The sequence below is a fragment of the Phyllobates terribilis genome, unplaced genomic scaffold (genome assembly GCF_046119375.1).
Source record: "Phyllobates terribilis strain yellow unplaced genomic scaffold, ASM4611937v1 Scaffold_5__5_contigs__length_657084704, whole genome shotgun sequence".
Classification (NCBI taxonomy): Eukaryota; Metazoa; Chordata; class Amphibia; order Anura; family Dendrobatidae; genus Phyllobates; species Phyllobates terribilis.
This window is the reverse complement of record NW_027362765.1, coordinates 554,936,857-554,964,453: the sequence shown is the minus strand read 5'-3', so window position 1 is coordinate 554,964,453 and position 27,597 is coordinate 554,936,857. Positions and strand designations below refer to the sequence as shown.

At 47.9% G+C, this 27,597-nt stretch overlaps 1 protein-coding gene across 3 annotated transcripts in view; it reads right to left on the bottom strand.

Annotated features, from left to right (window-relative positions):
• Positions 1-20,124, bottom strand: part of LOC141271335 (microsomal triglyceride transfer protein-like) — a 155,703-nt gene extending 135,579 nt beyond the window's left edge. For 2 of the 3 annotated variants that reach the window (XM_073681448.1, XM_073681447.1), the window contains exon 1: positions 19,825-20,123. Coding sequence is in view for 2 of the 3 variants with exons in the window: in XM_073681447.1 (XP_073537548.1) it covers positions 19,825-19,885 (61 nt within the window). In the remaining variant the exon portion in view is untranslated. Of the gene's footprint in view, positions 1-19,824 lie in introns of all 3 variants that reach the window. The other variant, XM_073681449.1, reaches the window with a different exon arrangement.
• Positions 20,125-27,597: the final 7,473 nt, after the last annotated feature.

Below are 27,597 nucleotides of genomic sequence, written 5' to 3'. Positions count from 1 at the left end.
AGCTCTTCTCCTCGTCCGAGCGCAACTACTCCACAGGAGATCGTGAGCTGCTGGCCATCAAATCAGTGCTGGAGGAGTGGCGCTACTTGCTGGAAGGGGCTCTGCACCCGGTTGTCATCTACACTGACCACAAAAACCTCACTTATTTGCAGAACGCCCAAAGATTAAATCCGCGTCAGGCCAGGTGGTCTCTATTCTTTGCCCGATTCTGCTTCACTCTGCATTACCGCCCAGCGGAGAAGAACATTAAAGCTGACGCGCTATCCCACTCATTCTTGTCTTCCGACCAAGAGGAGGAGCCTCTACATATCATCGACCCCTCCAAGGTAATGACTGTGGCTCCGTTTGACCTGTCTCATCTTCCACCCGGTAAGACCTTTGTAGCAGTTCCGGATCATAAGAGGGTTCTACTCTGGGGCCATTCATCCAAACTAGCCGGTCATGCTGGCCAGAGGAAGACCTTTCAGCTCTTCGCCCGACATTACTGGTGGCCTTCCCTGCGCAAGGATGTTGCGGACTTTGTCGCGGCTTGTTCCTCTTGTGCCCGTAACAAGGTTCCCAGGCACCTTCCATCCGGCCGTCTTCTTCCTCTTCCCTTGCCTTCCGCTCAGTGGCAACACATTGCAATGGACTTCATTACTGATCTCCCTGTTTCTGACGGTTGTACTGGCATTTGGGTGGTCGCTGACCGCTTTTCTAAAATGGCCCACTTCATCCCTCTGCCTGGTCTTCAGTCAGCATCTGTGCTGGCTAAGGACTTCATCCATCACATTTTTCGTCTCCACGGCCTACCCCTCCACATTGTGTCTGATCGCGGGGTTCAGTTCACTTCACGCTTCTGGAGAGCTACGTGCAAGCTGCTGGATGTCTCCTTGGATTTCTCATCTGCTTATCATCCTCAGCCCAATGGTCAAGTGGAACGTATCAACCAGGTCCTCACCAGCTTTCTTCGGCACTTTGTCAATGCTCACCATAACGATTGGGTTGAGCTCCTGCCCTGGGCCGAGTTCTCCTGTAATAACCATGAGAGGGAGTCTTCTTCCAAATCCCCGTTCTTTGTGGTCTATGATCAACACCCCCAGATTCCGTTTCCCATCTCGTCTTCAGTGGACAATCCTGCCGCGGAGTCTCTGGTCAGCGAATTTTCAGCTATTTGGGAAGACACTAGATCTGCACTTCTTCAGTCCTCTGAGTGGATGAAGAAACATGCTGATAAGAGACGTCTGGATCCGCCTCAATTCTGTCCAGGAGACAAAGTCTGGCTTTCCTCCAAATACAGTTATATGAAAAAGTTTGGGCACCCCTATTAATCTTAAGCTTAATGTTTTATAAAAATTGGTGTTTTTGCAACAGCTATTTCAGTTTGATACATGTAATAACTATTGGACACAGTAATGTTTCTGCCTTGAAATGAGGTTTATTGTACTAACAGAAAATGTGCAATCTGCATTCAAACAAAATTTGACAGGTGCATAAGTATGGGCACCTCACCAGAAAAGTGACATTAATATTTAGTAGATCCTCCTTTTGCAAAAATAACAGCCTCTAGTCGCTTCCTGAAGCTTTTAACCACTTTGCACCAGAGCCTGTTTTTGCCTTCGTGACCGGGCCAATTTTTTCAATTCTGACCACTGTCACTTTATGAAGCAATTACTCTCGAACGCTTCAATGGATCCCCCTGATTCTGAGATAGTTTTTTCGTGACATATTGTACTTCATGATAGTGGTAAAATTTCTTTGATATCACATGCGTTTATTTGTGAAAAAATCGGAAATTTGGCGAAAATTTAGCAATTTTCAAACTTTGAATTTTCATGCCCTTAAATCAGAGAGATATGTCACACAAAATAGTTAATAAATAACATTTCCCACATGTCTACTTTACATCAGCACAATTTTGGAACCAAAATTTTTTTTGTTAGGGAGCTATAAGGGTTAAAAGTTGACCAGCGATTTCTCATTTTTCCAACAAAATTTACAAAAACATTTTTTTAGGGACCACATCATATTTGAAGTCACTTTGAGGGGTTTTTATGACAGAAAATACCCAAAAGTGACACCGTTCTAAAAACTGCACCCCTCAAGGTGCTCAAAACCACATTGAAGAACTTTATTAACCCTTCAGGTGCTTCACAGGAATTTTTGGAATGTGGAAAAAAAAAATGAACATTTAACTTTTTTCACAAAAATGTTACTTTAGACCCAATTTTTTTTATTTTCACAGGGGTAACAGGAAAAAATGGACCCCAAAATTTTTTGTGCAATTTCTCTTGAGGGTGCTGATACCCCATATGTGAGGGAAAACCACTGTTTGGGCGCACGGCAGGGCTCGGAAGGGAAGGAGCGCCATTAGACTTTTTGAATGTAAAATTTGTCTGAATAATTAGCAGACACCATGTTGCGTTTGGAGAGCTCCTGATGTGCCTAAACAGTGGAAACCCCCCACAAGTGACACCATTTTGGAAACTAGACCCCTTAGGGAACATATCTAGATGTGTGGTGAGCACCTTGAACCCCAAGGTGCTTCACAGAAGTTTATAATATTGAGCTGTAAAAATAAAATTTTCACATTTTTCCCACAAAAACGTTTTTCATCCCTTAATTTTCCATTATCATAATGGTAATAGGATAAATTGCACCATGAAATTTGTTGTGCAATTTCTCCTGAACACGCCGATACCCCATATGTGGGGGAAAACCACTGTTTGGGCGCACGGCAGGGTTTGGAAGGGAAGGAGCGCCATTTGACTTTTTGAATGTAAAATTTGTCTGAATAATTAGCAGACGCCATGTTGCGTTTGGAGAGCCCCTGATGTTCCTAAACAGTGGAAACCCCCCACAAGTGACACCATTTTGGAAACTAGACCCCTTAGGGAACTTATCTAGATGTGTGGTGAGCACCTTGCACCCCCAGCTGCTTCACAGAAGTTTATAATATTGAGCCATAAAAATAAAATTTTCACATTTTTCCCACAAAAAATGTTTTCCTTTCCCTAATTTTGTATTATCATAAGGGTAACAGGATAAATTGCACCATGAAATTTGTTGTTCAATTTTTTCTCTTGAACACGCCGATACCCCATATGTGGGGGAAAACCACTGTTTTGGTGTACGGCAGGGTTCGGAAGAGAAAGGAGCGCTATGTTTTCTGGGATAGGCAGCAGACACCATGTCACATTTGAAGAGTCGCTAACATGCCGAAACAGCAGAAACCCCCACAAGTGACCCCATTTTGTAAACTACACCTCTCAAGGAATTCATCTAGGGAAGTAGTGAGTATTTTTTAATTTTTAAATTTATACCATTGGGCAGTGAAAAAAGCAAAATTATATTTTTACCACAAAAAAATGTTTTACCCTCAGATTTTACATTTTCACACAGGGCAATGGGTAAAAATGGTGTCGAAATGTGTCACACAATTTCTTCTAAAAGTGGCAATACCCCATATGTGGCTGTATCGTACCGCTCAGCCATATGGCGAGATCTGGGGGGGACGGAGTGCTATTTGACAATTGCCATTTGACAATTTCGGCCGACAGAGTCATGTGATGGCTTGTTTTTTGCGGGACGAGTTGACATTTTTATTGGTACCATTTGTGGGTACGTGACATTTTTTGATCGCTTTCTATTCCGTTTTTTGGGAGGCAAAATTAACAAAAACCAACAATTCAGAAATTGTTTTTTGTCGTTTTTTTTTATGCCGGTCTGCGTGTGGTAAAAGTGATCAGGCAGCGTTATTCTTCGGGTCAGTACGTTTACAGCGATACTACACATACTGTATATTTTTTTATGTTTTGGCGCTTTTACACAATAAAACAATTTTATAGAAAAAATATTTTTTTTGCATTGCTTTATTCTGAGAGGTATAACTTTTTTATTTTTTGGCTGATGGAGCTGTATAGCAGCTTGATTTTTGCGGAACAAGATGACGTTTTCAGCGGTACCATTTTTATTTCCATTTTGCTTTTTGATCGCATTTTTTTCCACTTTTTGTTTGGCGATATGAGGAAAAAGCATAGTTTTTTGCTCCGTTTTTTATTTATTTTTATTACGGTGTGCACATAAGGAGTTAATTAGTGTGACAGTTTTATAGCTCGGGTTGTTTCGGACGCGGCAATACCAAATATGTGTACTTTTTTTATTTTTGCATAAATATATGGATTTATCGGTTTAATATTTTATTTATTTATTTTTATTTATTTTGTATTTTTTTTTTTTTTTTTAACAGTTTCAAAACATTTTTTTTTACTTTTTTTACATTTTTACTTAGTCCCTGTATGGGACATTAATTTTTATTTTTCTGATCCCTGATCTTATGTAATGTAATAGACATGTATTACATTACATGAGATCTTCACTGACTGTTTCAGTCTCCTGTCTGGCATCAGCTACAGGCTGAAGCCAGGCAGGAAGGACACCATATATGGCAGAGCTGGAGGCGGTCATGTGACCTCCAGCTGCCATAGCAACGCCAGGTCCTGAAAGCAATCAAGGGGTCGTCGGAGAGGTAAGTGGACGACCCCCTCTCCTCCTGCTGTCTTCTATATGCCGCGATCACTATAGATCGCGGCATATAGAAGACAGCAAAGGGTTAACATCACTGGGACCTGATCTAATCAGGTCCCGATGATGTTCCCTGTCAGAGCTAACGCTCTGCACCGCTCTCACAGCGCTTGCAGGACCCTGGGGGTCCTGAGCACTGCGAGACCACCCAACGTTTTTAAACGTCGGCGCTGCACAGAGCCCAGGCAGCGCGGACGTTTATCTACAGTGGGCGGTCGGGAAGCGGTTAATGATTTCCTGGATCCTGGATGAAGGTATTTTTGACCATTCCTCTTTACAAAACAATTCCAGTTCAGTAAAGTTTGATGGTCGCCAAGCATGGACAGCCCTCTTCAAATGATCCCACAGATGTTCAAGGATATTCAGGTCTGGGGACATTCCAGAACATTGTAATTGTTCCTCTGCATGAATGCCTGAGTAGATTTGGAGCGGTGTTTTGGATCATTGTCTTGCTGAAAGATCCATCCCCTGCGTAACTTCAACTTTGTCACTGATTCTTGAATATTATTGTCAAGAATCTGCTGATACTGAGTGGAATCCATGCGTCCCTCAACTTTAACAAGATTCCCGGTGCCGGCATTGGCCACACAGCCCCAAAGCATGATGGAGCCTCCACCAAATTTTACTGTGGGTAGCAAGTGTTTTTCTTGGAATGCTGTGTTTTTTTGCCGCCATGCATAATGCCTTTTTGTATGACCAAACAACTCAATCTTGGTTTCATCAGTCCACAGGACCTTCTTCCAAAAAGAAATTGGCTTCTCCAAATGTGCTTTTGCATACCTCAGCCGACTCTGTTTGTGGCGTGCTTGCAGAAACGGCTTCTTTCGCATCACTCTCCCATACAGCTTCTCCTTGTGCAAAGTGCGCTGTATAGTTGACCGATGCACAGTGACACCATCTGCAGCAAGTTGATGCTGCAGCTCTCTGGAGGTGGTCTGAGGATTGTCCTTGACTGATCTCACCATTCTTCTTCTCTGCCTTTCTGATGTTTTTCTTGGCCTGCCACTTCTGGCCTTAACAAGAACTGTCCCTGTGTTCTTCCATTTCCTTACTATGTTCCTCACAGTGGAAACTGACAGGTTAAATCTCTGAGACAGCTTTTTGTATCCTTCCTCTGAACAACTATGTTGAATAATCTTTGTTTTCAGATCATTTGACAGTTGTTTTGAGGAGCCCATGATGCCACTCTTCAGAGGAGATTCAAACAGGAGAACAACTTGCAAGTGGCCACTTTAAGTAGCTTTTCTCATGATTGCATACACCTGGCTATGAAGTTCAAAGCTCAATGAGGTTACAAAACCAAAAAAAGTGCTTTAGTAAGTCAGTAAAAAGTAGGTAGGAGTATTTAAAACAAGAAAATGATAAGGGTGCCCATACTTATGCACCTGTCAAATTTTATTTGAATGCAGATTGCACATTTTCTGTTAGTACAATAAACCTCATTTCAAGGCAGAAACATTACTGTGTCCAACAGTTATTACATATATCAAACTGAAATAGCTGTTGCAAAAACAACAATTTTTATAAAACATTAAGCTTAAGATTAATAGGGGTGCCCAAACTTTTTCATATAACTGTATGTTCGTCTCAAGATACCTTCCTATAAGTTGGGTCCGCGGTTCATTGGTCCGTTTGAGGTTCCGAACCAAATCAATCCCGTGGCTTACAAGCCGAAACTCCTGGTCACCTTACGTTTTCCCAACTCCTTTCATGTATCCCTCCTCAAACCTGTTGTCCTTAATTCTTTCTCTGATGATCCAGGTACCGCTCCAGCTCCAAGTCTCTGCTGAGGACGTCTTTGAGGTAGAAAACATTTTGACCACCAAGAGGGTAAGAGGAAAGACTTTCTTTCTTGTGGATTGGAAGGGGTTTGGTCCTGAGGAGAGATCTTGGGAACCCAGGAAGAACATTCATGCCCCTCATCTTAAAAAATTTCTTGCGGGCCTAAAGAGGGGGAGTAAAGGGGGGGGGTACTGTAGCGTCAGCGTCTCTGCCTCCTGCCGGGCAGAGATGCCGTTCCCATCACAGCCGCGGTCCAGGTCCAGCGTCCTCCCGCTCCCCTGCTGCTGTGGCTCGCACCATGCGCAGCTTCCCGGGCTCTGTGTTTAGAGCGCGCGCGCGCTTCCTCCCTCTTAAAGGGGCCGCGCACGCCGTCCTACGGAGTCCCCGGCCAATGGCCGGAGGACTTCCCCTATATAAGGCACCTCCTCCAATGGAGGTGCCTGAGCAGGGTTGTTGTTCCATGTGCTAACACTTGCTTCAGCCCTCAGGTCCCGCTGCCTGTCAGTCCTGCCCGCCAGTCTGCCTACAGCCCAGCCCGCCAGTCTGTCTTTAGTTCTGCCCGCCAGCCTGCTTATCTGGAAGCACCTGCCAGCTACCTGCTGTGCCCACCAGCCTGCTTACCTGGAAGCACCAGTCTGTTACCTGTTGTGCCCACCAGCCATTCTACCTGGAGCACCTGCCTGTTACCTGCCGTGCCCACCAACCTGCTTACCCGGAGCACCCGTCTGACTATCTGCTGAACCAGCCTGCTTAACTACCCAGACCACCCGTCAGCCTTCCTGCCATGCTCATCCGCTGTACCGGTCAGTTCCTGCCATCTGACCCATGGGAGTCACCTGCTTTCACACAAGATCGGTCCCAGAGTGGCACCTGGTCCACCTGCCAGGTCCCTCCCTGGTTCACGGAGTCGAATGAGCCACCGTGTGACCTTGGTCAGGCCAAGTAGGCACTTAGTCACGCCCCTCTGGTCCCTCATTGCACCGAAGCACAGAGGTTCCACCACCCGGACCCATAACACTTACCATCACCTGCAGGCACAGCTCGGCTTCAGGTGTCCTGATGCGGGTGCTTTCCCGGAGTTCCTCAGCCATGCAGCTCCTGCTCCCTCATACTTCTCCGGACTTCTCCGTATGCGCCATCACATGACCAGAAGTATGAGGGAGCTGCACGGCTGTGGAGCTCCGGGAATGCACCCAGTGCCGAGGTGTGCGCCACCAAAGGCGGCACCCCGGCTTTCGGCACTTAGTTACACCATGGTGCCCGATGAGCAGAAGCACAAGAGGGAGGGCCGCCTCCTCTGTACTGCTGCTCAACGGGCCCCATACAGCAGTAAGGGCAGTAATGCCCTGATGGCGGACCTGTGTATTAGACATAAAGGAGGGCCTCATACACATTCTGTTCCAATTGTCATGTAGTGGTACTCCTAGACTCATAAAGGCTATGCAAATCCTGCCCAAAATTACAAGCAGGGTCATCCATATACCCTTGAAGGCACCAACAGGAGGGCCTCATTCAAATATTAAGAAAGTGTAGTTGTTGTACTTCTACACTCATAAAGGCTCTGCACACAGTGCAAAGCCAGAAAATGATTATAAACGGGGTCATCCATAGACCGCTGAAGGCAATAACTGGAGAGCCTCATTCAAATCTGATGGTGTGGAAAAGTCAGGGCTAATCCAGGCTTTGTTCATTTTTATCAAAGTGAGCCTGTCAGCATTTTCTGTTGACACGGGCGAAAGCGCCTGTCTGTTATGACCCCCACAGCGGCACTAAAAACCCACTCAGACAAAATGCTAGTGGTAGGGCAGCACAACACCTCCAAGGCATAGAGACAGCTCATGCCAGGTGTCCAGCTTTGAGACCCGATAGTTGAAGGTCGCAAGGAATAAGGGAGTATGCTGGTTTGGTCAGCCAGGTTTTGATTAACCATATTTAAAAAACGTTTCCCTTTTTGTCAAAAATACCCGGTCACCAGGGCTTGGACGTTGGGAGGGAGTCATGAAATTGGCCCAGGCCTTTGATAGTGTATCCCTGACTCTGCTGTACCTGGTGTTTTGATGCTGTGCGGAACAGTTGCCCGCCTTCTTCCTCTGGTCACCCCACTGCCTCTTCCTGCCTGTTTCGGAGCTGCCGATCCCTCCCCCTCAGTGCTGCTGTCCTTGCTCTGCATGGTAATTTCCCAGGTTGGGTCAGTGACTTCATCATCCACCACCTCACCTTCAACAGCCGCATCTTGGTCCTCCTGACTTGGTGACTTAACCATAACATGACTTATTAACCACTGTGTCTCATCATCATCTACATCCTTAAACAAAATTTGCCATACCCCACTGTCATCTTCTTGTGACCATGGCTTCTCTAAGTTTTGTGCATCACTAAACAGCATGTCTTTAGGATTTAACCACCCAGTTTAAGAATCAAGACTAGCTACACAAATTCATCTCCAGAGCTTTCCAATTTGCCAAAGAAAATGATCTTGCAAAGTTACTTCAAACTTGCCCTCGGTTCAACAGAAAATCTGTAAAGCTCATCGCCACTTATAATAATCAGTGGAAAGACATACGCAATATTATGACAAAAAAATGGGGTATACTTCTTAGTGAACCCAAACTGACCCCCCCACATTTCCTCGCAACCTATTATTGTTGCTAGACGTGCAAGGAATTTGAAGGACCATTTAAGCCATATTTATTTTAGACAGCCAACACAGAAGTTAAACAGGGGGTCCAAAATGTCCGATACTTATCCTTGTGGTGGATGTACTATTTGTCCATACACCATACGTCAGGATGGTGGATTCCTCCGCATTTTTCCTCACAAGATTAAGCCCAAAAGCTATTTTAATTGCAGATCTCGCAATTTGGTACACCATCATCTGTGAGTGTCAATTGATATATGTGGGCCAGACAACCAAAGAATTTAGGAGAAGGATTCAGCATCATATCTCTAATATTTCTACTGCTGCAAAAGATCAAGACTACATCTTCTGTAGCCTCATATTTTCTCAACAGGCACCAGTTTTGCACTAGTGGTTTAAGGATTCTTGGTCTTGAATCCATTCAGTTGAATGTTGGGGGTGGCAACACATCACTAATTGTCTTCTGCGATGTGAATTCACAACGTGCGGAGCTTGGCCCCTCATGGGCTAAATGAAGAGCTTCTATTCACAGGGTTCTACAAGCAGCTGTAATTATTTATATAATTTTTGTGTATATTTTTGTGTTTGTTTGCACTCACTTTTTGCTTCTTTCTTTTTATTCACAGGTTCGGTGGATACTTCTCTGGATTTTATTTCTTCCAGTCTTCACTCTCACTTGAATCTTATGGATTCCCTATTATGGACATTGTTCTCTTACTCGTGCGTGTATTTTGGGTATATGTGGTAAGCACCTTCTTTTTTTTTTCACCATTTTGTGATATGATTGACGACTATAAATGATTTTTACACTTATTGTTTTATGTAATTTTTCTATGTTTATCAGTGCAGACTACACTATATCTCCTGCATTTTTATAGGGCTCATCCCACCATCGTGGATATATGTGTTGTCAGTGTCTGACTGCCAGCTTACCTCCTTATCAATGGCTGTTTGTTTACACCCTCATACTTTTTACTTCTGTCTTTTGTACTTCCATTTACGCACCTCACGACAAAACGCATCTTTTGCAAACACTTGGGCTTGTGTGTGTGCACTGCACTATTTGTGCTATACGTGTAGGGATTTTTTTTCGCTTTCCAGTTCTTACCTGTAACATTAATGAGAAGTATATACAAGAACCTTCTTTACGTAATTCTTTTTTAGGAATAGCTTCCTTGTGATAAAGTTCATGTGTGATTTGATCTCAATATGCTGATCGTTAGCCTTTATTTATACTATGAAAGCACTGTTGCGCCTGTGTACTATACTATACTTGTATGTCTCCGTTTGATATCACAACTCTCATCAACATTTAGTTATGCACCCATGCGCCGTTAAACTTATGCATTTTCATTTGTTTCATTTTTGTGCTTACATCATGTGTACGTAGTATGGCTTTCAAATAAGCTCCAACACAAGCGTGTTAGATTTGGTATGACGCGTGCCGATGGAGATTCCATTGCGCATGCGCCTTTACTTGTATCAACTGGAGACGCTTGCGCGTTGTACAGACTTTCATTGCACATGTGCAATATTCGCTGAATGTCAGATTCTTTGTGTCTCAGTACGCATGCATTACTTCATGGATCATGAATGCAGGAGTCCCTCTTGGTTACCTGCCTCATACAAGTACCAATTACATTACTAGATATACTTGGACATATTCAGTCAAGCCATAGGCCCCTGAGGAAGCTACGGTTTAAAGGCGGCACGCGGCATGCAGTTTTGCGCCAAAGCTCCCCTTGACTTATTTTGTGAACCTTGGACCTAGCTTCTTTTAGCACCTTCCTTTCTACTTTTTAGGTGGTGTATTATTTTGACATTTGTATTTGTGAGTATTACGAGTCCTGTGGTGCACTTTGCACCCTGTGGCTTTACATGGTGTTACCTTGCAACCATGGAGCCCAGCTCACAGTTCATCACCTTGCAATAAGGATCCAACTTTATCTCTCTTTTGGAGACCTAGGGAATAGGAGCCCTCTTAAATATTGCTATGGGCTTATTTGCCCTGTCATTCGTGTAGTATGATACCTCTTGTTTCCCTGTTTACTGGGTTTCATGATATTATGGTCCTGACACATACCTGTATATTCTATGAATGTATTCAGTCTGATTCATCTATTTATTGTGTTTTTTGGTGCTGACCATAAATATTTCAGCTGTACTATTAGGTCCCAGGTTTTACTTATACATTGATATTGCATTTATAGTACAGACCAAAAGTTTGGACACACCTTCTCATTTAAAGATTTTTCTGTACTTTCTTGACTATGAGAATTGTACATTCACACTGAAGGCATCAAAACTATGAATCAACACATGTGGAATTATATACTTAACAAAAAAGTGTGAAACAACTGAAAATATGTCTTATATTCTAGGTTCTTCAAAGTAGCCACCTTTTGCTTTGATGACTGCTTTGCACACTCTTGGCATTCTCTTGATGAGCTTCAAGAGGTAGTCACCGGAAATGGTTTTCACTTCACAGGTGTGCCCTGTCAGGTTTAATAAGTGGGATTTCTTGCCTTATAAATGGGGTTGGGACCATCAGTTGTGTTGTGCAGAAGTCTGGTGGATACACAGCTGATAGTCCTACTGAATAGACTGTTAGAATTTGTATTATGGCAAGAAAAAAGCAGCTAAGTAAAGAAAAGCGAGTGGCCATCATTACTTTAAGAAATGAAGGTCAGTCAGTGCGAAAAATTGGGAAAACTTTGAAAGTGTCCCCAAGTGCAGTTGCAAAAACCATCAAGCGCTACAAAGGAACTGGCTCACATGAGGACCGCCCCAGGAAAGGAAGACCAAGAGTCACCTCTGCTTCTGAGGATAAGTTTATCCGAGTCACCAGCCTCAGAAATCGCAGGTTAACATCAGCTCAGATTAGAGACCAGGTCAATGCCACACAGAGTTCTAGCAGCAGACACATCTCTTCAACAACTGTTAAGAGGAGACTTTGTGCAGCAGGCATTCATGGTAAAATAGCTGCTAGGAAACCACTGCTAAGGACAGGCAACAAGCAGAAGAGACTTGTTTGGGCTAAAGAACACAAGGAATGGACATTAGACCAGTGGAAATCTGTGCTTTGGTCTGATGAGTCCAAATTTGAGATCTTTGGTTCCAAATTTGTGCGACGCAGGAAAGGTGAATGGATGGACTCTACATGCCTGGTTCCCACCGTGAAGCATGGAGGAGGAGGTGTGATGGTGTGGGGGTGCTTTGCTGGTGACACTGTTGGGGATTTATTCAAAATTAAAGGCATACTGAACCAGCATGTCTACCACAGCATCTCGCAGCGGCATGCTATTCCATCCGGTTTGCGTCTAGTTGGACCTGTGTAAGGGCTATTTGACCAAGAAGGAGAGTGATGGGGTGCTATGCCAGATGACTTGGCCTCCACAGTCACCAGACCTGAACACAATCGAGATGGTTTGGTGTGAGCTGGACCGCAGAGTGAAGACAAAAGGGTCAACAAGTGCTAAGCATCTCTGGGAACTCCTTCAAGATTGTTGGAAGACCATTTCCGGTGACTACCTCTTGAAGCTCATCAAGAGAATGCCAAGAGTGTGCAAAGCAGTCATCAAAGCAAAAGGTGGCTACTTTGAAGAACCTAAAATATAAGACATATTTTCAGTTGTTTCACACTTTTTTGTTAAGTATATAATTCCACATGTGTTAATTCATAGTTTTGATGCCTTCAGTGTGAATGTACAATTTTCATAGTCAAGAAAATACAGAAAAATCTTTAAATGAGAAGGTGTGTCCAAACTTTTGGTCTGTACTGTATATGTATATATTTATTTATGATTCTTAATATATATTATTGTTGTATACATTAGCTGTGGCTTACACAACTCTATTGTGGATTGTTGGATTTGTATGTCATTGTATGACTTTTTAAATGGTTTTTAATTGTTTTGGGTCTTAATAAAATTGATATATTTGTGTGATCCCTGCAATTCATGGCATGTTTCTTTTCTTCTTCTATTTAGCTTTCTCTTTTTGACATGCCACAGGAGGACCCCCTTTAATAGATGGTGCCCTCCATTGTTTATTTTTGCGCTCCAGCAACAGGCGCAGTCACACCTGCCCACGTCCTCAGTGTCTATGTGCACCATCATCAGCACTTCCATTTCCCTGTTCCTTACCGCACACCTTTCTGATTTTCTAATTGCTAGATCTCTAGAAACCAAGTTTTGTTTTTTTTTAATAATAAAAAAAATTTGGCCACCTGCAGCAGACAAAGCAAAGCGTTGTGTTTTTTTTTAGTTTAAAACCACCATAATTGAACACAATGCACGTTAAACTGTATGGATGACAATATAGTCAATTTTTTCACCCCCAAAAAAATGTTGTCACCTGCAGCAGCTATATATTTAGTAACAGACTAAGAGTGCATGAAGTGATAACTGTCAATCACTGATAGGACCACCCAATGAACCAAAAATCATATGCCTATGGGCGTGTGGAGCACTGAATATTCATTCTCCTTAATAGCGGGCGCATAGTGTCAGCATCAGCCGCTGGCTCCTGCAGCAGCTCGGCGGTCACATGTGGTGTGGTATGGTCTTATAGTCGGAATGTACTATATTGTCCTGTTGCTGTGGATGGTGGGGGGGGGGAAGCAGTGGCAGAGGAGTGTAGCACAGGAGGCGGCAGCCGCCTTCTGCAGCCAACACTGTGCCCGCTGCTAAAGAAAATGAATATTCTCTACTCCCCACTCTCATGGGCATGGGGAGTAGTGAATATTCATGTTCTTTAATAGCGGGTACACGCGATCGCCAAGACGCTGCAGGAGCCGATGTCTGCAGCTACAGCATGCGCCCGCTATTAAGGAGAATGAATATTCATAGATCTACACGCCCATAGTCCCGGTGTGGAGAGCAGTGACTGTTCTGGCAGCTCATCTCAGCATGTGAGGACACATGGCAGTGACGTCATACGCGGCTCAGAAGGTGAGACCAGATGCTGGCAGCAGACCAGGAAGCAGCGCTGGAGCAGAGGGGAGGGGAGTAGAATCCTTTATTTTTTTTGTGTGCAGTGTGATGGGGATGGGGGTGCCATGCATACGAGAATGGAGGGGTGCCATGCATACCAGGATCGGGGATGAGGGGCGCCATGCCTACCAGGATAGGGAATGAGGGGTGCCATGCCTACCAGGATGGGGGGAGCCATGCCTACCAGGATGAGGGGTGCCATGCCTGCCAGGATGAGGGATGAGGGGTGCCATGCCTGCCAGGATGAGGGATGAGGGGTGCCATGTATAACAGGAAGGGGGGGGCCATACCAGGATGGGGGATATTAACAGAATTGGGGGACATTACCCCTATAACGGTGCATCATGACCACATTTTTTGCTTCAAATTGTTTTCTATTTTCCTCCTCTAAAACCTAGGTGCATCTCATGGTCCGGTTCATCTTATAGTCCGAAAAATATGGTATTTTCCCCACGGTATATCTCAACCTGCTCAGCTCCACCTGCTCTATGACATGGTGCCGGCAGATTGGACTGCATGTTCATGGTGAGAGGTTCCCTTTAATGAGTAACTAAACTTTTGTAATGTATTTACACATTAAATTGTGCTTATAATTACAAGCGGATTGGTGATGGTCTGAGTCCTGAGACCCTCCACCAATCTTTCAAAACTTCCACCGAGAAGTGCGCAGCTCGGCAGACAGGAGCACACAGCAGTTGGCTTAGCATGCAATAGCCCAGAGTACGGATTCAATAGAATTCGTAGACCACATTATTGACACAAATCAGATATATTGCAAAAAATCTGCTCCTGTCATTCACAAAAACACAAAAGAAAATAAACCCCATTTTTCCAACAAATCCACCACCTGTGAATAGACCCAAATATGGAAACATGGAATTTCATGGGCCTATACTGTACCTCCATAGATCTCATTTCATTTAGAGGCATACAGAAGTTTTTGCACACGTATTCTATATGAAAAAGATGTGTCATCTTCCATAGGATCATATGGGTAGTTTGGATCTATTTAGTGATGAGCGCAAGTGCTCGTTACTCAAGTTTGCCTAGGCTGCTCCGGTATGCACCGAGTATCGTCGGTGCTCGAGTGACATGTTCGAATCCCCGCTGCCACATGTTCAGCATGTTTGTCAGGCAATCCCCGCATGTTTTGTCACTCGAGCACCCTAGGCAAACTTGAGTAACGAGCAGTTGGGCTCATCACTAGAGCCAAATTCTCTGTGAGCAATGGTAGAGGCTTTTGTCCTATCCAAATTTTAACTTATCAGGAATTTGCCATGTTGTTCCATCACATTCTGTAGTAAAGTGGATTTTTTTTCCATAGATGCACACTGAGTGCGTGTTAGTGTGTGTGTATATAGAGTATATACACACACGTTTGAAACCAGAAGTTTACATACACTATATATAAAGACACATATCCATGTTTTTCTCAATATCTGACATGAAAATGTAATCCGCAAGCAAAAAACCTGCGTTTTGAACACAGCATTTTTACTTCCAAGAGAGCAGGTTTTGGTTGCAGAAAAAATGCTGCAAAAAAGCAGTGTGTGAACATAAGCTAAGATTTCCTTTAACTGGAACTTAGAGCCTTAGACACTGAAAAACAAGCCTACAACATTATCTCTCCTCTGCAAAACTTTACAGTTGGCACAAGGCAGTCAGGTAACGCTCTCCTGGCACTCATTAAACCCATCTGGCATCTGTCTTCCAGATAGTGAAGTGTGATCAGTCACTGCACAGAACACGCTCCAACTATTCCAGAATCCTGTGATGGCGGCTTTACACCACTCAATCTGATGCTTGGCATTGTGCTCAGTGATGTTAGGTTTACATGCAGCTTCTTTTCCTTAGAAACTCATGCCATGAAGCTGCTGGCACACAGTTTTTGTTCTTATGCTAGTACCACAGGAGAATTGGACTCTTCAGTTATGGAGTCAGTAGAGCGTTGGCGGCTTTCCTGCCTTCTGCTCCTCAGCGCTTGGTGAACTCTCTCTGTAACAGTTTTTCCTTAGCACTCGGTGACCCTGCTCTGTAACTGTTCTTCCTTAGCACTCGGTGACCCAGCTCTGTAACTGTTCCTCCTTAGCACTCGGTGATCCCGCTCTGTAACTGCTCCTCCTTAGCACTCGGTGATCCTGCTCTGTAACTGTTCCTCCTTAGCACTCGGTGACCCCGCTCTGTAACTGCTTCTCCTTAGCACTCGGTGACCCCGCTCTGTAATTGATCCTCCTTAGCACTCGGTGACCCCACACTGTAACTGCTCCTCCTTAGCACTCGGTGACCCCACACTGTAACTGCTCCTCCTTAGCACTCGGTGATCCCGCTCTGTAACTGCTCCTCCTAAGCACTCGGTGACCTCGCTCTGTAACTGCTCCTCCTTAGCACACGGTGACCTCGCTCTGTAACTGTTCCCCCTTAGCACTCGGTGATCCCGCTCTGTAACTGCTCCTCCTCAGCACTCAGTGCTCCCGCTCAGTAACTGCTCCTCCTTAGCACTCGGTGACCTCGCTTTGTAACTGTTCCTCCTTAGCACTCGGTGACCCCGCTCTGTAATTGCTCCTCCTTAGCACTCGGGGATCTCGCTCTGTCATTGATCCCCCGTTAGCACTCGGGGATCTCATTCTGTAACTGTTCTTCCTTAGCACTCGGTGACCCCGCTCTGTAACTGTTCTTCCTTAGCACTCGGTGACCCCGCTCTGTAACTGTTCTTCCTTAGCACTCGGTGACCCCACTCTGTAACTGCTCCTCCTTGACACTCGGTGACCCTGCTCTGTAACTGTTCTTCCTTAGCACTAGGTGACCCAGCTCTGTAACTGCTCCTCCTTAGCACTCGGTGATCCCGCTCTGTAACTGCTCCTCCTTAGCACTCGTTGACCCCGCTCTGTAACTGCTCCTCCTTAGCACTCGGTGATCCCGCTCTGTAACTGTTCCTCCTCAGCACTCAGTGTTCCCGCTCTGTAACTGTTCCTCCTTAGCACTCGGTGACCCCGCTCTGTAACTGCTCCTCCTTAGCACTCGGTGACCCCGCTCTGTAATTGATCCTCCTTAGCACTCGGTGACCCCGCTCTGTAACTGTTCTTCCTTAGCACTCGGTGACCCAGCTCTGTAACTGTTCTTCCTTAGCACTCGGTGACCCCGCTCTGTAACTGCTCCTCCTTGACACTCGGTGACCCTGCTCTGTAACTGCCCCTCCTTGACACTCTCTGACCCCGCTCTTTAACTGTTCTTCCTTAGCACTCGGTGACCCAGTGTAGTGCCGGCGTCCCTGCCCTCTGCTAGGCAGGGACGCTGTTCCCCTCACCTCTCTGCTCCGTGCCCGGCGTCCTCCTCCCGCTCTGCTGGCAGCGCGCGCTCCTTCCCGGCCACTGTGCTTAGGGCGCGCTCTCCCTCCCTCTTAAAGGGGCCGCGCGCACCGTCCTAAGGAGTCCCCGGCCAATGGCCGGAGGACTTCACCATATATAAGGCACCTCCTCCAAAATGGAGGTGCCCGAGCAATGTTGTTGCACTGTTCACTACTCTGCTTCAGCCCTCAGGTCCCGGTGCCAGTTACCTGCCAGATTCCTGCCAGCTTGCTGTCTTATTCCTGCCCGATATTCTGCTACCTGCCTGCTAGCCTGAGGTCCGACGGTCTGCCTTACAACTCCTGTCAGTCTGTCTAAGGACCAGCTTGCCCGCTCACCTGGGAGCGCACATCAGCTACCTGCCTGCTTGCCTGAGGTCCGACGGTCTGCCTTCCAACTCCTGTCAGTCTGTCTATGGACCAGCTTGCCCGCTCACCTGGGAGCGCACATCTGCTACCTGCCTGCTAGCCTACCTGGAGGCTCCGCCGTCACGTGCTATGACCACCTGCCTGTCCAGTGACTCCTGCCCGCTCACCTGGGAGCGCTCATCTGCTGCCTGTCTGCTAGCCTACCTGGAGGCTCTGCCGTCACGTGCTGTGACCACCCGCCTGTCCAGAGACTTCTGCCCGCTCACCTGGGAGCACTCATCTGCCGCCTGTCTGTTGGTCTTCCTGGAGGCTCCGCCGTCACATGCTGTGACCACCCGTTTATCCAGAGACTCTCGCCTGCTCACCTGGGAGCTCACGTCTACCATCAGCCGCCACAGGTCGTACCAACCCTTTACCCAGAGACTGCCCCGGTCACTTGCCGTGACCATCTGCCCGTTCATCCAGAGACTGCCCCGGTCACTTGCCGTGACCTCCTGCCCGTTCTTCCAGAGACTGTCCCGGTCACCTGCTGTGACTGCCTGCCTGGTCGCCACCCGCTCCCTTACAAGGACCGCCCCCTTGTATAGTAGCTCAGAGGTTCCGCCTCCCAGACCCGTTACACCCAGCTCTGTAACTGCTCCTCCTTAGCACTCGGTGACCCCGCTCTGTTACTGCTCCTCCTTAGCACTCGGTGACCCCGCTCTGTTACTGCTCATCCTTAGCACTCGGTGACCCAGCTCTGTAACTGCTCATCCTTAGAACTCGGTGACCCCGCTCTGTAACTGTTCCCCCTTAGCACTCGGTGACCCAGCTCTGTAACTGTTCCTCCTTAGCACTTGGTGACCGCGCTCTGTAACTGCTCATCCTTAGCACTCGGGGATCTCGCTCTGTAACTTGCTCCTCCTTAGCACTCGGTGACCCCGCTCTGTAATTGCTCCTCCTTAGCACTCGGGGATCTCGCTCTGTAACTTGCTCCTCCTTAGCACTCGGTGACCCCGCTCTGTAATTGCTCCTCCTTAGCACTCGGGGATCTCGCTCTGTAACTTGCTCCTCCTTAGCACTCAGGGATCCCGCTCTGTAACTTGCTCCTCCTTAGCACTCAGGGATCCCGCTCTGTAATTGATCCTCCTTAGCACTTGGTGACCCCGCTCTGTAAATGCTCCCCCTTAGCACTCGGGGATCTCGCTCTCTAACTTGCTCCTCCTTAGCACTCGGTGACCCCACTCTGTAACTGCTCCTCCTTAGCACTCGTTGACCCCGCTCTGTAACTGTTACTCCTCAGCACTCGGTGACCCCGCTCTGTAACTGTTCCTCCTCAGCACTCGGTGACCCCGCTCTGTAACTTGTTACTCCTTAGCACTCGGTGAGCCCTCTCTGTAACTGTTCCTCCTCAGCACTCGATGACCCAGCTCTGTAACTGCTCCTCCTTAGCACTCGGTGACCCCGCTCTGTAACTGCTCCTCTTTAGCACTCGGTGACCTCGCTCTGTAACTGCTCCTCTTTAGCACTCGGTGACCCCGCTCTGTAACTGCACCTCCTTAGCACTCAGTGACCCCGCTCGGTAACTTTACATAGTTTGCTGTTGTTCCTAAATGCTTCCACAATAACACCCCTCACAGGTGATCATGGAATATACAGGAGGAAAGCTATTTCAGGAGCTGATGTTTCCTATCATAGAACCACAGTGAGCTTTTTACAACGAGCAAATCTTTCACAAATGTAGTAAGGCCATGTTCACACGTTCAGTATTTGGTCAGTATTTTACATCAGTATTTATAAGCCAAAACCAGGAGTGGGTGATAAATACAGAAGTGGTGACCTGTTTCTATTATACTTTTCCTCTGATTGCCCCACTCCTGGTTTTGACTTCCAAAACTGATCATGTGAACCTGGCCTAAAGGCTGCCGGCATAGCCGGGGGCTGGATGTTATATACTTGTAATGGGACTGAATGAAAGAACCTGAAATCAATGAATAATAAGTGATGCAGCACAGAAGCCACATGAGAATACCACATACATCGTGTCCCGACATAGGCTGCACTGACACATGTAATGCACATTATAAAGTGTCAGCGCTGAATATTGCTGGTCATAACTACGTCCACAATATCTGAAAGCAATGTACCCAGCTTACCCAGTGGAAGGCAGCAGCAGGCTATAATGAGGAGGAGGGGGCTCTCAGAAATCCCAGCCATCCTGTCCAATGGGCTCTCACACCGGGGAGGATGAGGAGATGCAGCCTGCGGTTCACACACCGACCCCTGTGCAGTGAATGTTAATATTCCTTCATCTCAGTACAGGATTCAGATGTAATTAGACTTTGGAAACTTTGTGACCAGTGTTTACTGATGAGTGACCAGCCTCCTCCCCAGACTGCTGACATCCCCCTCCTCCATTCATCAGCTGGGGGAGGAAGAGGCAGAGAAAACTCCAACTTCCTTTTACTTCATTCCCTAATTTCCATGGCTTCTCCCTGCTGCTTTTCAGTGCTCAGATGTTCAATCCACGGCTTTTCGTTTGCATTTCTTCTTGAATAAATACCGCGCCGTCCCAGTGTATACCGCACAGTAGATACTAAAGCTGCGGTTCTCAGGGTTTAGCATTTACCAAACATTAAGCTAGGGTGAGTACTTCTGTTTTATTAAAGCAACACTCCCGCGTTTTATTTTATTTGGAGTGGTATCACTAATCCATGTTCCCTGCCCCTAGTATTATACTCCCCAGCCGCCGTCATTAGCTTTCCCCACTCCAGTCCCACTCTGCCATCTAGGCGGGTCCTGGGTTTAAATCCCACCAAAAACATCTGCAAGGAGTTTGTATGTTCTCCCCGTGTTTGCGTGGGTTTCCTTCCACACTCCAATTACATAGTGATAGGGAATTTAAAGTGCAAGCCCCAATGGGGACAGTGATGATGATGATGTCTGTAAAGCGCTGTGGAATTAATGGCACTAAGCAAGTAAAATAAATGCATCAATCTTGTGACCATAACTTCTAATTGATGGAATTCAGAGCTAGCAGTCACAAACTCTCAATGTAAGTCAATGAGAGCCTCGTCCTGGCTCTCCTAGATGTAGGCTAGGGTCACATTAATGTATTGTCTTCTGAGAGAATCAAAGTTTGCTTACAGTGTGATCAAACTTTCTTGGATGTGGAGAAGATGGAAAAAAATATTTCATCATATTGTCCATTTTATTGGTCCGTGAAAATCCCAACACACTCAGATGTCATCCAAGTGCAGTCTAATGTTTCCCACAGAGTCATTGACTTGCTTGGCCGAGTGTGATTTAAATATTGGATGCAAATTGTTCATGCTGAGATTTTTTTCCTTGGACAGACTCTGTCATAGGAAAATATTGTGCATGGCCCCATAAAATAACATTGGTTTGAATGCTATACAATGCTTTGTCTGATCGAACTTGTACCAAAAATACGGTTGTCTACACGAGCCCTTGCATTGAGAAGTGACCTCCGGCTCACCCAGCAAATACTGGAGATCCGGCAGGGCACTAACTAATGGAGACTGACCAGGGCGGCACAAAGAACAGAACAAGGAGGCAGCTGCATCGGCGGACACAGACAGAATAGGGCCCCTGTGCAAGAACAGAATATGGGCCTTTTGCCGTCCAAAAGCTTATTATAATGCACAGGTGGAAATGGGCCCCCTTAACTCTTGGGCCCCTGTGCGGTTGCATCAAAGATATGTCCACCCCTGGGCAGCTGGTAAATATAATACTAGGGGCAGGGGACTTACATTAGCGATACAACTTCAGTGGTGAAATAAAAAAAAAATGCTGTAGTGGTGCATTGAGGGTAGTGTTTTACAATGTGTAAAGAAAGGGCTATTTAGTTGATACTGCCAGTGTTAAAGGCAGACCTGAGCAAAGTGAGGCCCACAGGCCATTCTAGTCCGGCCTGCAGACTGAGACTGCCGAAGGGCTGAAACAGTGGCCCACAAGCCGCACCATGCCCTCCACCGCCCGCTGTCACTGCTCTTCACATCCTCAGGATGCAGACAGCGGTGAATGTGACGCGCCCCTGGGCCTGTGTCGCGCTGCGTTGCGCACGCGGGAGCTTACCCGGAGCCGGATCTGTTGAGGGTTGTAGTCTCGTGGCGGTGACCCGGTCCGTGCCCAGGGAGTCAAACTGAGCGGCGATGTATCAGCGGTAGATGTTGGACGACTACGCCACCCGTTGAGTACAGCTAAGGAGCTGCTGCTGCAGGGCAGACCGCTGAGGCCGGTGGTAGGATTGTGCAGCGTGATAGTATAACCCCCAACGGGAGGGGTATGGCCTCAGGGCAGCCGACGTGGATGATGGGGGTAGCAGGAACCACTCGGAGACGGTACGGTGTAGTTCAGGGTCTTTACTGGTGACAAAGATAGACCCTCCCGGAGTACTGGCTAGCGATTGGGGCCTGGTCAGTCCTTGAGCAGATGGGATCTCCCCTGGCCAGGCGGAGTTGTAGGCCTCCCAAACTAACTGTACTCTTCTGGCTACCTTGCTAGAGGCGGGTATAAGTAGCCCACGTCCCTCAGTGTACCGTGTGGTGCTCACCCGTATGGCCGGTGACTCGGGGCCTTCGGGTTTCTTGGCCAGAGGACCTGGAATCCCCTGCCTGACGGATTCTGCTGCTGGGTAGGAGTTAGTCCCCACAGCCTCGGACTCCGGGTCCGGTAAGAAATCTTCTCAGTCAGGGCGAGCTCTGCAGCTGCCAGCCCCTGACTCCTTGTAACACTGCTCCCACAGAGCTCCTGATGTTCTGTTCCTATATTTGCTTCTTTTCTCTGTCTCTACTTCTTCTCTACACACTAACCCTGCCTCAGCCCTAGGTTTATATAGGGGAAGTTCTTCCCCTCCCAGGACTGGGCAGGAGGTGTGGCATGCATAGGATTCCTGACCAAGAGACCTCCCACCTGCTCTCAGACGTAATATCTCTATCACTGTGGCAACCAGACCCCTGGGGTGTCACATTCCCCCCTAGTGAAATTTAGTACTCCGGGACTAAACATATTTTAGAAAAACATAACAAGATATAACAATAACAATACAATAAAGAAACACATAAAGGTGGTCACGGCATGTCCGTAACCGGGTGCAGTCTTTGAAGAAAGCAAGGTGTCCATTTCACCAAAACAGGGAGACGTAACCAGGTAGGGGTCTGTCCTGCCCCGAGTCCTTAACAGTCTTTAGTCCGTCCTGGGTTATGCTCCAACTATGTACACAGGATTCCCGGTAAATCCACCAAAGACTCCTATAAACAACTAGAAACACATAATTATACACAAGCAACAAGAAAAACAGGTAACCACAAATAAAACAATTTATACACTTCAAATCCTCCAACGTGCGGGTAACTGGCCTCTAGTGGCCCTAGTGGACCTACGGAGCTGACTGTCTGGCCCTGAACTACAGGGTGTAGGAGCTGTCAAGGGTAAATTGGGCAGCTGTCTACGGGCCCTTTGGCTCACTAGGGATATGGCAGGCTCACTGCAAGCAGAGGGTTGATCCTCCTGATCTGCTGGTGTGGGGTCTTCTGCCTCCTGGACCGGCTGTTCTTCCAGCTCTACCTGTTGCTCCGTAGGTGCTTGGGATGCTGGTTGGAGGAAGGTGAGTACGGGTACCACAACTGCACCATTGACTTGAGTCCAAGACCGAGGGAAGTCTCCGAGCACAGTACTAACCATATCTTCCCTTTCCTCTACGGGTCGATGGTCTTCTTGTTCCTCTTCAGGGTTCCGTAGCTGTTCAGGACACTTCTTCAGGTGATCCCGGGATACAATGGCTGTGGTCTCCCCTCCGTCTTTACTGATGGTACAGACCTTCGGGTTCTCGTGGCTTGAGGGCAGTACGGTGTACGGGTCCTTCTCCCACTGGTCGTCCAACTTGTGGAGCCGTCTTTTCCTCTTCAAGACCTGCTCTCCGGGCACCAGGGGAACAGCGGGAGCATACTGGTTGTAAGTTTTCTCTTGTCTCTCCCTAGCCTGACAGAGACTTCGCTCCACGCTCTCCTGTACTTTCCGGTACTGCTGCTGCCTCTCTGTGTCCCAGTCTGCTTCTGGTGAAGTGTCCTCGGGTGTCAGGAATCCCATTTCCAGGTCAACAGGTAACTTACCAGGTCTCGCCCTCATTAGGTAAGCCGGGGTACAGTTGGTGGAACCTACCGGGATGTGGTTGTATAGGTCCACCAGATCGGGCAGCTTCTCAGGCCACAGACTGCGTTCTTCCAGGGGCAACGTTTTCAGGAGATCCATTACCACCTGGTTCATTTTCTCACAAAGTCCATTAGTTTGCGGATGATAGGGTGTCGTCCTTATCTTCCGGCAGCCATACAGATTGCAGAATTCCTGGAAGACCTCCGCTTCAAAGGCAGGTCCCTGGTCCGTCAGCACTTGGTCCGGGTACCCGTGTGGACGGCAGAAGTGCTGCTGGAAGGCTCTAGCTGCTGTTTGAGCCGTTAAGTCCTTAACGGGGATGACAACCAAGAACCGGGAGTAATGATCCACAATAGTTAACGCGTAGACGTAGCCACTTCTGCTTGGGGTCAGTTTTACATGATCCAAGGCTACCAGTTCCAACGGCTGCCGGGTGACGATGGACTGCAGGGGAGTCTTCTGGCTGGCACGGTCCTTCCTTCTTAGGTTGCACGGGCCACAGTCTCTGCACCACCTCTCGATGGTTCCCCTCATGCCTACCCAGTGGAACCGCCCACGCAGCAGGAACTCCAGCTTCTTCCATCCGAAGTGTCCAGCCCCGTCGTGGTATGCTTCCATCACCATGGCTGCGTCTCTCCGTGGCACCACTACTTGCCAGATTAGTTCATGCGTCCGGGAGTTAACCTTTCTGCGGCACAACTTCCCCTTGTAAAGGAACAGTCGACTCTTCTCAGCCCACAGTTGCTTGGCTTCCTCCGGAGCGTCTGGGTCAAGGCGAGCATCTGGCCGAGTCAGCATCTCCTTCACCAGCCGGACGGCAGGGTCACTGTCTTGCGTTTCCGCCCAGTTGTAGTGAGGTAAGGGGTTAAGCGTAGCGCCTTGCTTACTCCTTACCCGATGGGAATACTGGATAGTCCCATGACGGTGAAACGCGGGGAGTTCGACTTCTTCCAGTCCCTCTGGATCTTCTCCTACGTCCGGTAGGTTTGGCATCCTGGACAGGGCGTCCGCGTTGGTATTGGAGCGTCCTGCCCGGTATTTGATGGTGAACTCGTAGTTGGACAGGCGGGCCATCCATCTCTGCTCTAGGGCACCGAGTCTTGCCGTGTCCAGGTGTGTCAACGGGTTGTTATCCGTGTACACGACGAACCGGGAAGAAGCGAGGTAGTGCTTAAAGCGTTCGGTGACTGCCCACACCACTGCCAGGAACTCTAGCTTAAATGAGCTGTAATTCTCAGGGTTTCTTTCGGTGGGTCGCAGTTTTCGGCTGGCGTAAGCGATTACTCGCTCTTTCCCCTGCTGGATCTGGGACAGCACGGCTCCTAGCCCGATGTTACTTGCGTCGGTGTAGAGGATAAAGGGCTGGCTGTAATCCGGGTACGCCAGGATTTCATCCCCCGTGAGGGCCATCTTCAGCTGGCGGAAGGACTCTTCTTCCAACTTCTCCCATCTGAAGGGCGGCTTCTGGTTCTTGGCCTTCCGGGACTGGCCTATCAGGAGGTCCTGCATAGGAGCTGCCTTTTTGGTGTAACCGGGGATGAACCTGCGGTAGTAGCCTACCAACCCGAGGAACTGCCGCACTTCCTTTACACTGGAGGGACTTGGCCATTCCTTAATTGCGGTGATCTTATCAGGGTCGGGAGCCACTCCGTCAGCGCTCACCACGTGTCCCAGGTACTGCACCTTTGGTTTCAGGAGGTGACACTTGGAGGGTTTCACCTTTAGGCCGTAGCTTGCCAGAGCTTCGAACACTTCCGCCAGGTGTTTCAGGTGGTCCTCATAAGTCTTAGAATATACGATGACATCATCCAGGTACAACAGGACCGTCTCGAAGTTTCTGTGGCCCAGACAGCACTCCATTAATCGTTGGAAGGTTCCTGGTGCGTTGCAGAGTCCGAACGGCATACAGGTAAACTCGCTAAGTCCCATCGGGGTGGTGAATGCGGTCTTCTCCCGGTCCGCCTCTGCTACAGGAACCTGCCAGTACCCACTAGTGAGATCCAAGGTAGAGAAGAAGTTAGCAGATCTTAAAGCAGCCAAAGACTCCTCTATCCTTGGTAAGGGGTACGCATCCTTGTGTGTGATACGGTTGATTTTCCGGTAATCTACACACATCCTCATGGTGTTGTCTTTCTTTTTGACTAAGACTAGTGGAGCTGCCCAGGGGCTACAGCTATCCCTGATCACCCCAGCCTCCTTCATGTCTCTAAGCATCCCCTTGGCGTGTTGGTAGTGTGCAGGGGGTACGGGTCGATACCTCTCTTTTATGGGAGGATGGTCTCCCGTGGGGATGTGGTGTTCTACCCCCTTGACTCGCCCGAAGTCTAACGGGTGTTTACTAAACACTCTCTCGTACTCTTGAACCACCCGATAGACTCCCTGTTTCTGGTGTGAGGGAGTGGAGTCAGTACCCAAATGTAGTTGCTGACACCAGTCCTCCATTGTTTTCTTAGAGCCGTTACCTTCCTCCGGGTGAGATGGAAGCAAGGGTTCCACAGATTGTATAGCATTTTGGTTAATGGTATATAATTTGGCTAGCGTGGCATACCGGGGCAGGTACACTTCCCTCTTCCCGATATTGATTATGCGAACGGGCACCCTCCCATGGCGTACATTAACCACCCCCCGTGCTGTCAAGATGGTGGGCCTACTGTCTGAGTAAACTGGTTCTACCATTGCCTGGTAGTCTCTACCTCTCAGACCAATAGCTGCCCGGCACCAAATCATCATTTCACTTTTTGGGGGCATAGCAATAGGGAAAGGGTCACACATTCTCACGCTACCAATCTCACCGCCGGAGAGTTCCACCTGTTGCCGTCGCATCAGTGCCCGGATCTCTTTTTGGAGCACTCGCTGCTCGCCGGAGCTGGCGTTCTTGGCAACCTGCTGTAAAAGGAAAATCACCTCTGCAAGACAATTTTCAATTACATTAGTTCCTAGAGTTATCTTTGGGTGACTCTCGTGTTTGTCAATGTCTACAATGATCAGTCCCTGTGCTGCCAGTTCAACTCTACCAATTTTAATGGTCACCTCTTTAAATCCGATCTGTGGCACGGGCTGACCATTGCTGGCGATGATACTCAAGTCGTCGTCAGGGTAGCGGGTAATATCCGAGTCATTCCAGTACTGCTTGAAGAGCACGTACGGGATGGTGGTGACCTGTGACACGGTGTCCAGTAGGGCACTCATAGGAATGCCATCCAGTACCACAGGCAAGACTGGACGTCCTCCCACATATTTGTCGCGCCAGTTCGATGGGCCTGATGATCTTTTTCCTAGGGGTTGGCCCTCTACCCTAGGTTGTGCCAGTTTAAAGGACAGTACCTTGCCATATGTCCGGGTTGATTGCAGCGGCGGCAGATGGGTCGTCCGTCCTCGTTGTATCGGTCGCTGGGTCTCCCTCTGGCCGGTGGGGTCCTCCTTGGTCGACGCCACGGGATGTCCTCCGGTCCGGATGCCAGCTGGATCTTCCCTGGAGTAGAAACCTGTAAAGACTGCACAGTTCGGGTTAGCGCAGCAACGCTTTTAGCTAGCTCTTGGACCTGATGGTGCAGGTCTGGAGCCGGGTCATTGTTCAAAGCCTGCGCATCAGCTCCCACAGGCCCTGCCGACAAGGGTGCCGCCTCCTGGTGGTAAGTGGTAGTGGGGCGTCTGTGGGTCACAACGCCACCTGGTGCCGGTTCTCGGAGCACCCGGATGGCTCTGTCCTTGAACTGTGCAAATCCCAGATGAGGGTCCTGTAAGGCCATTGCCCG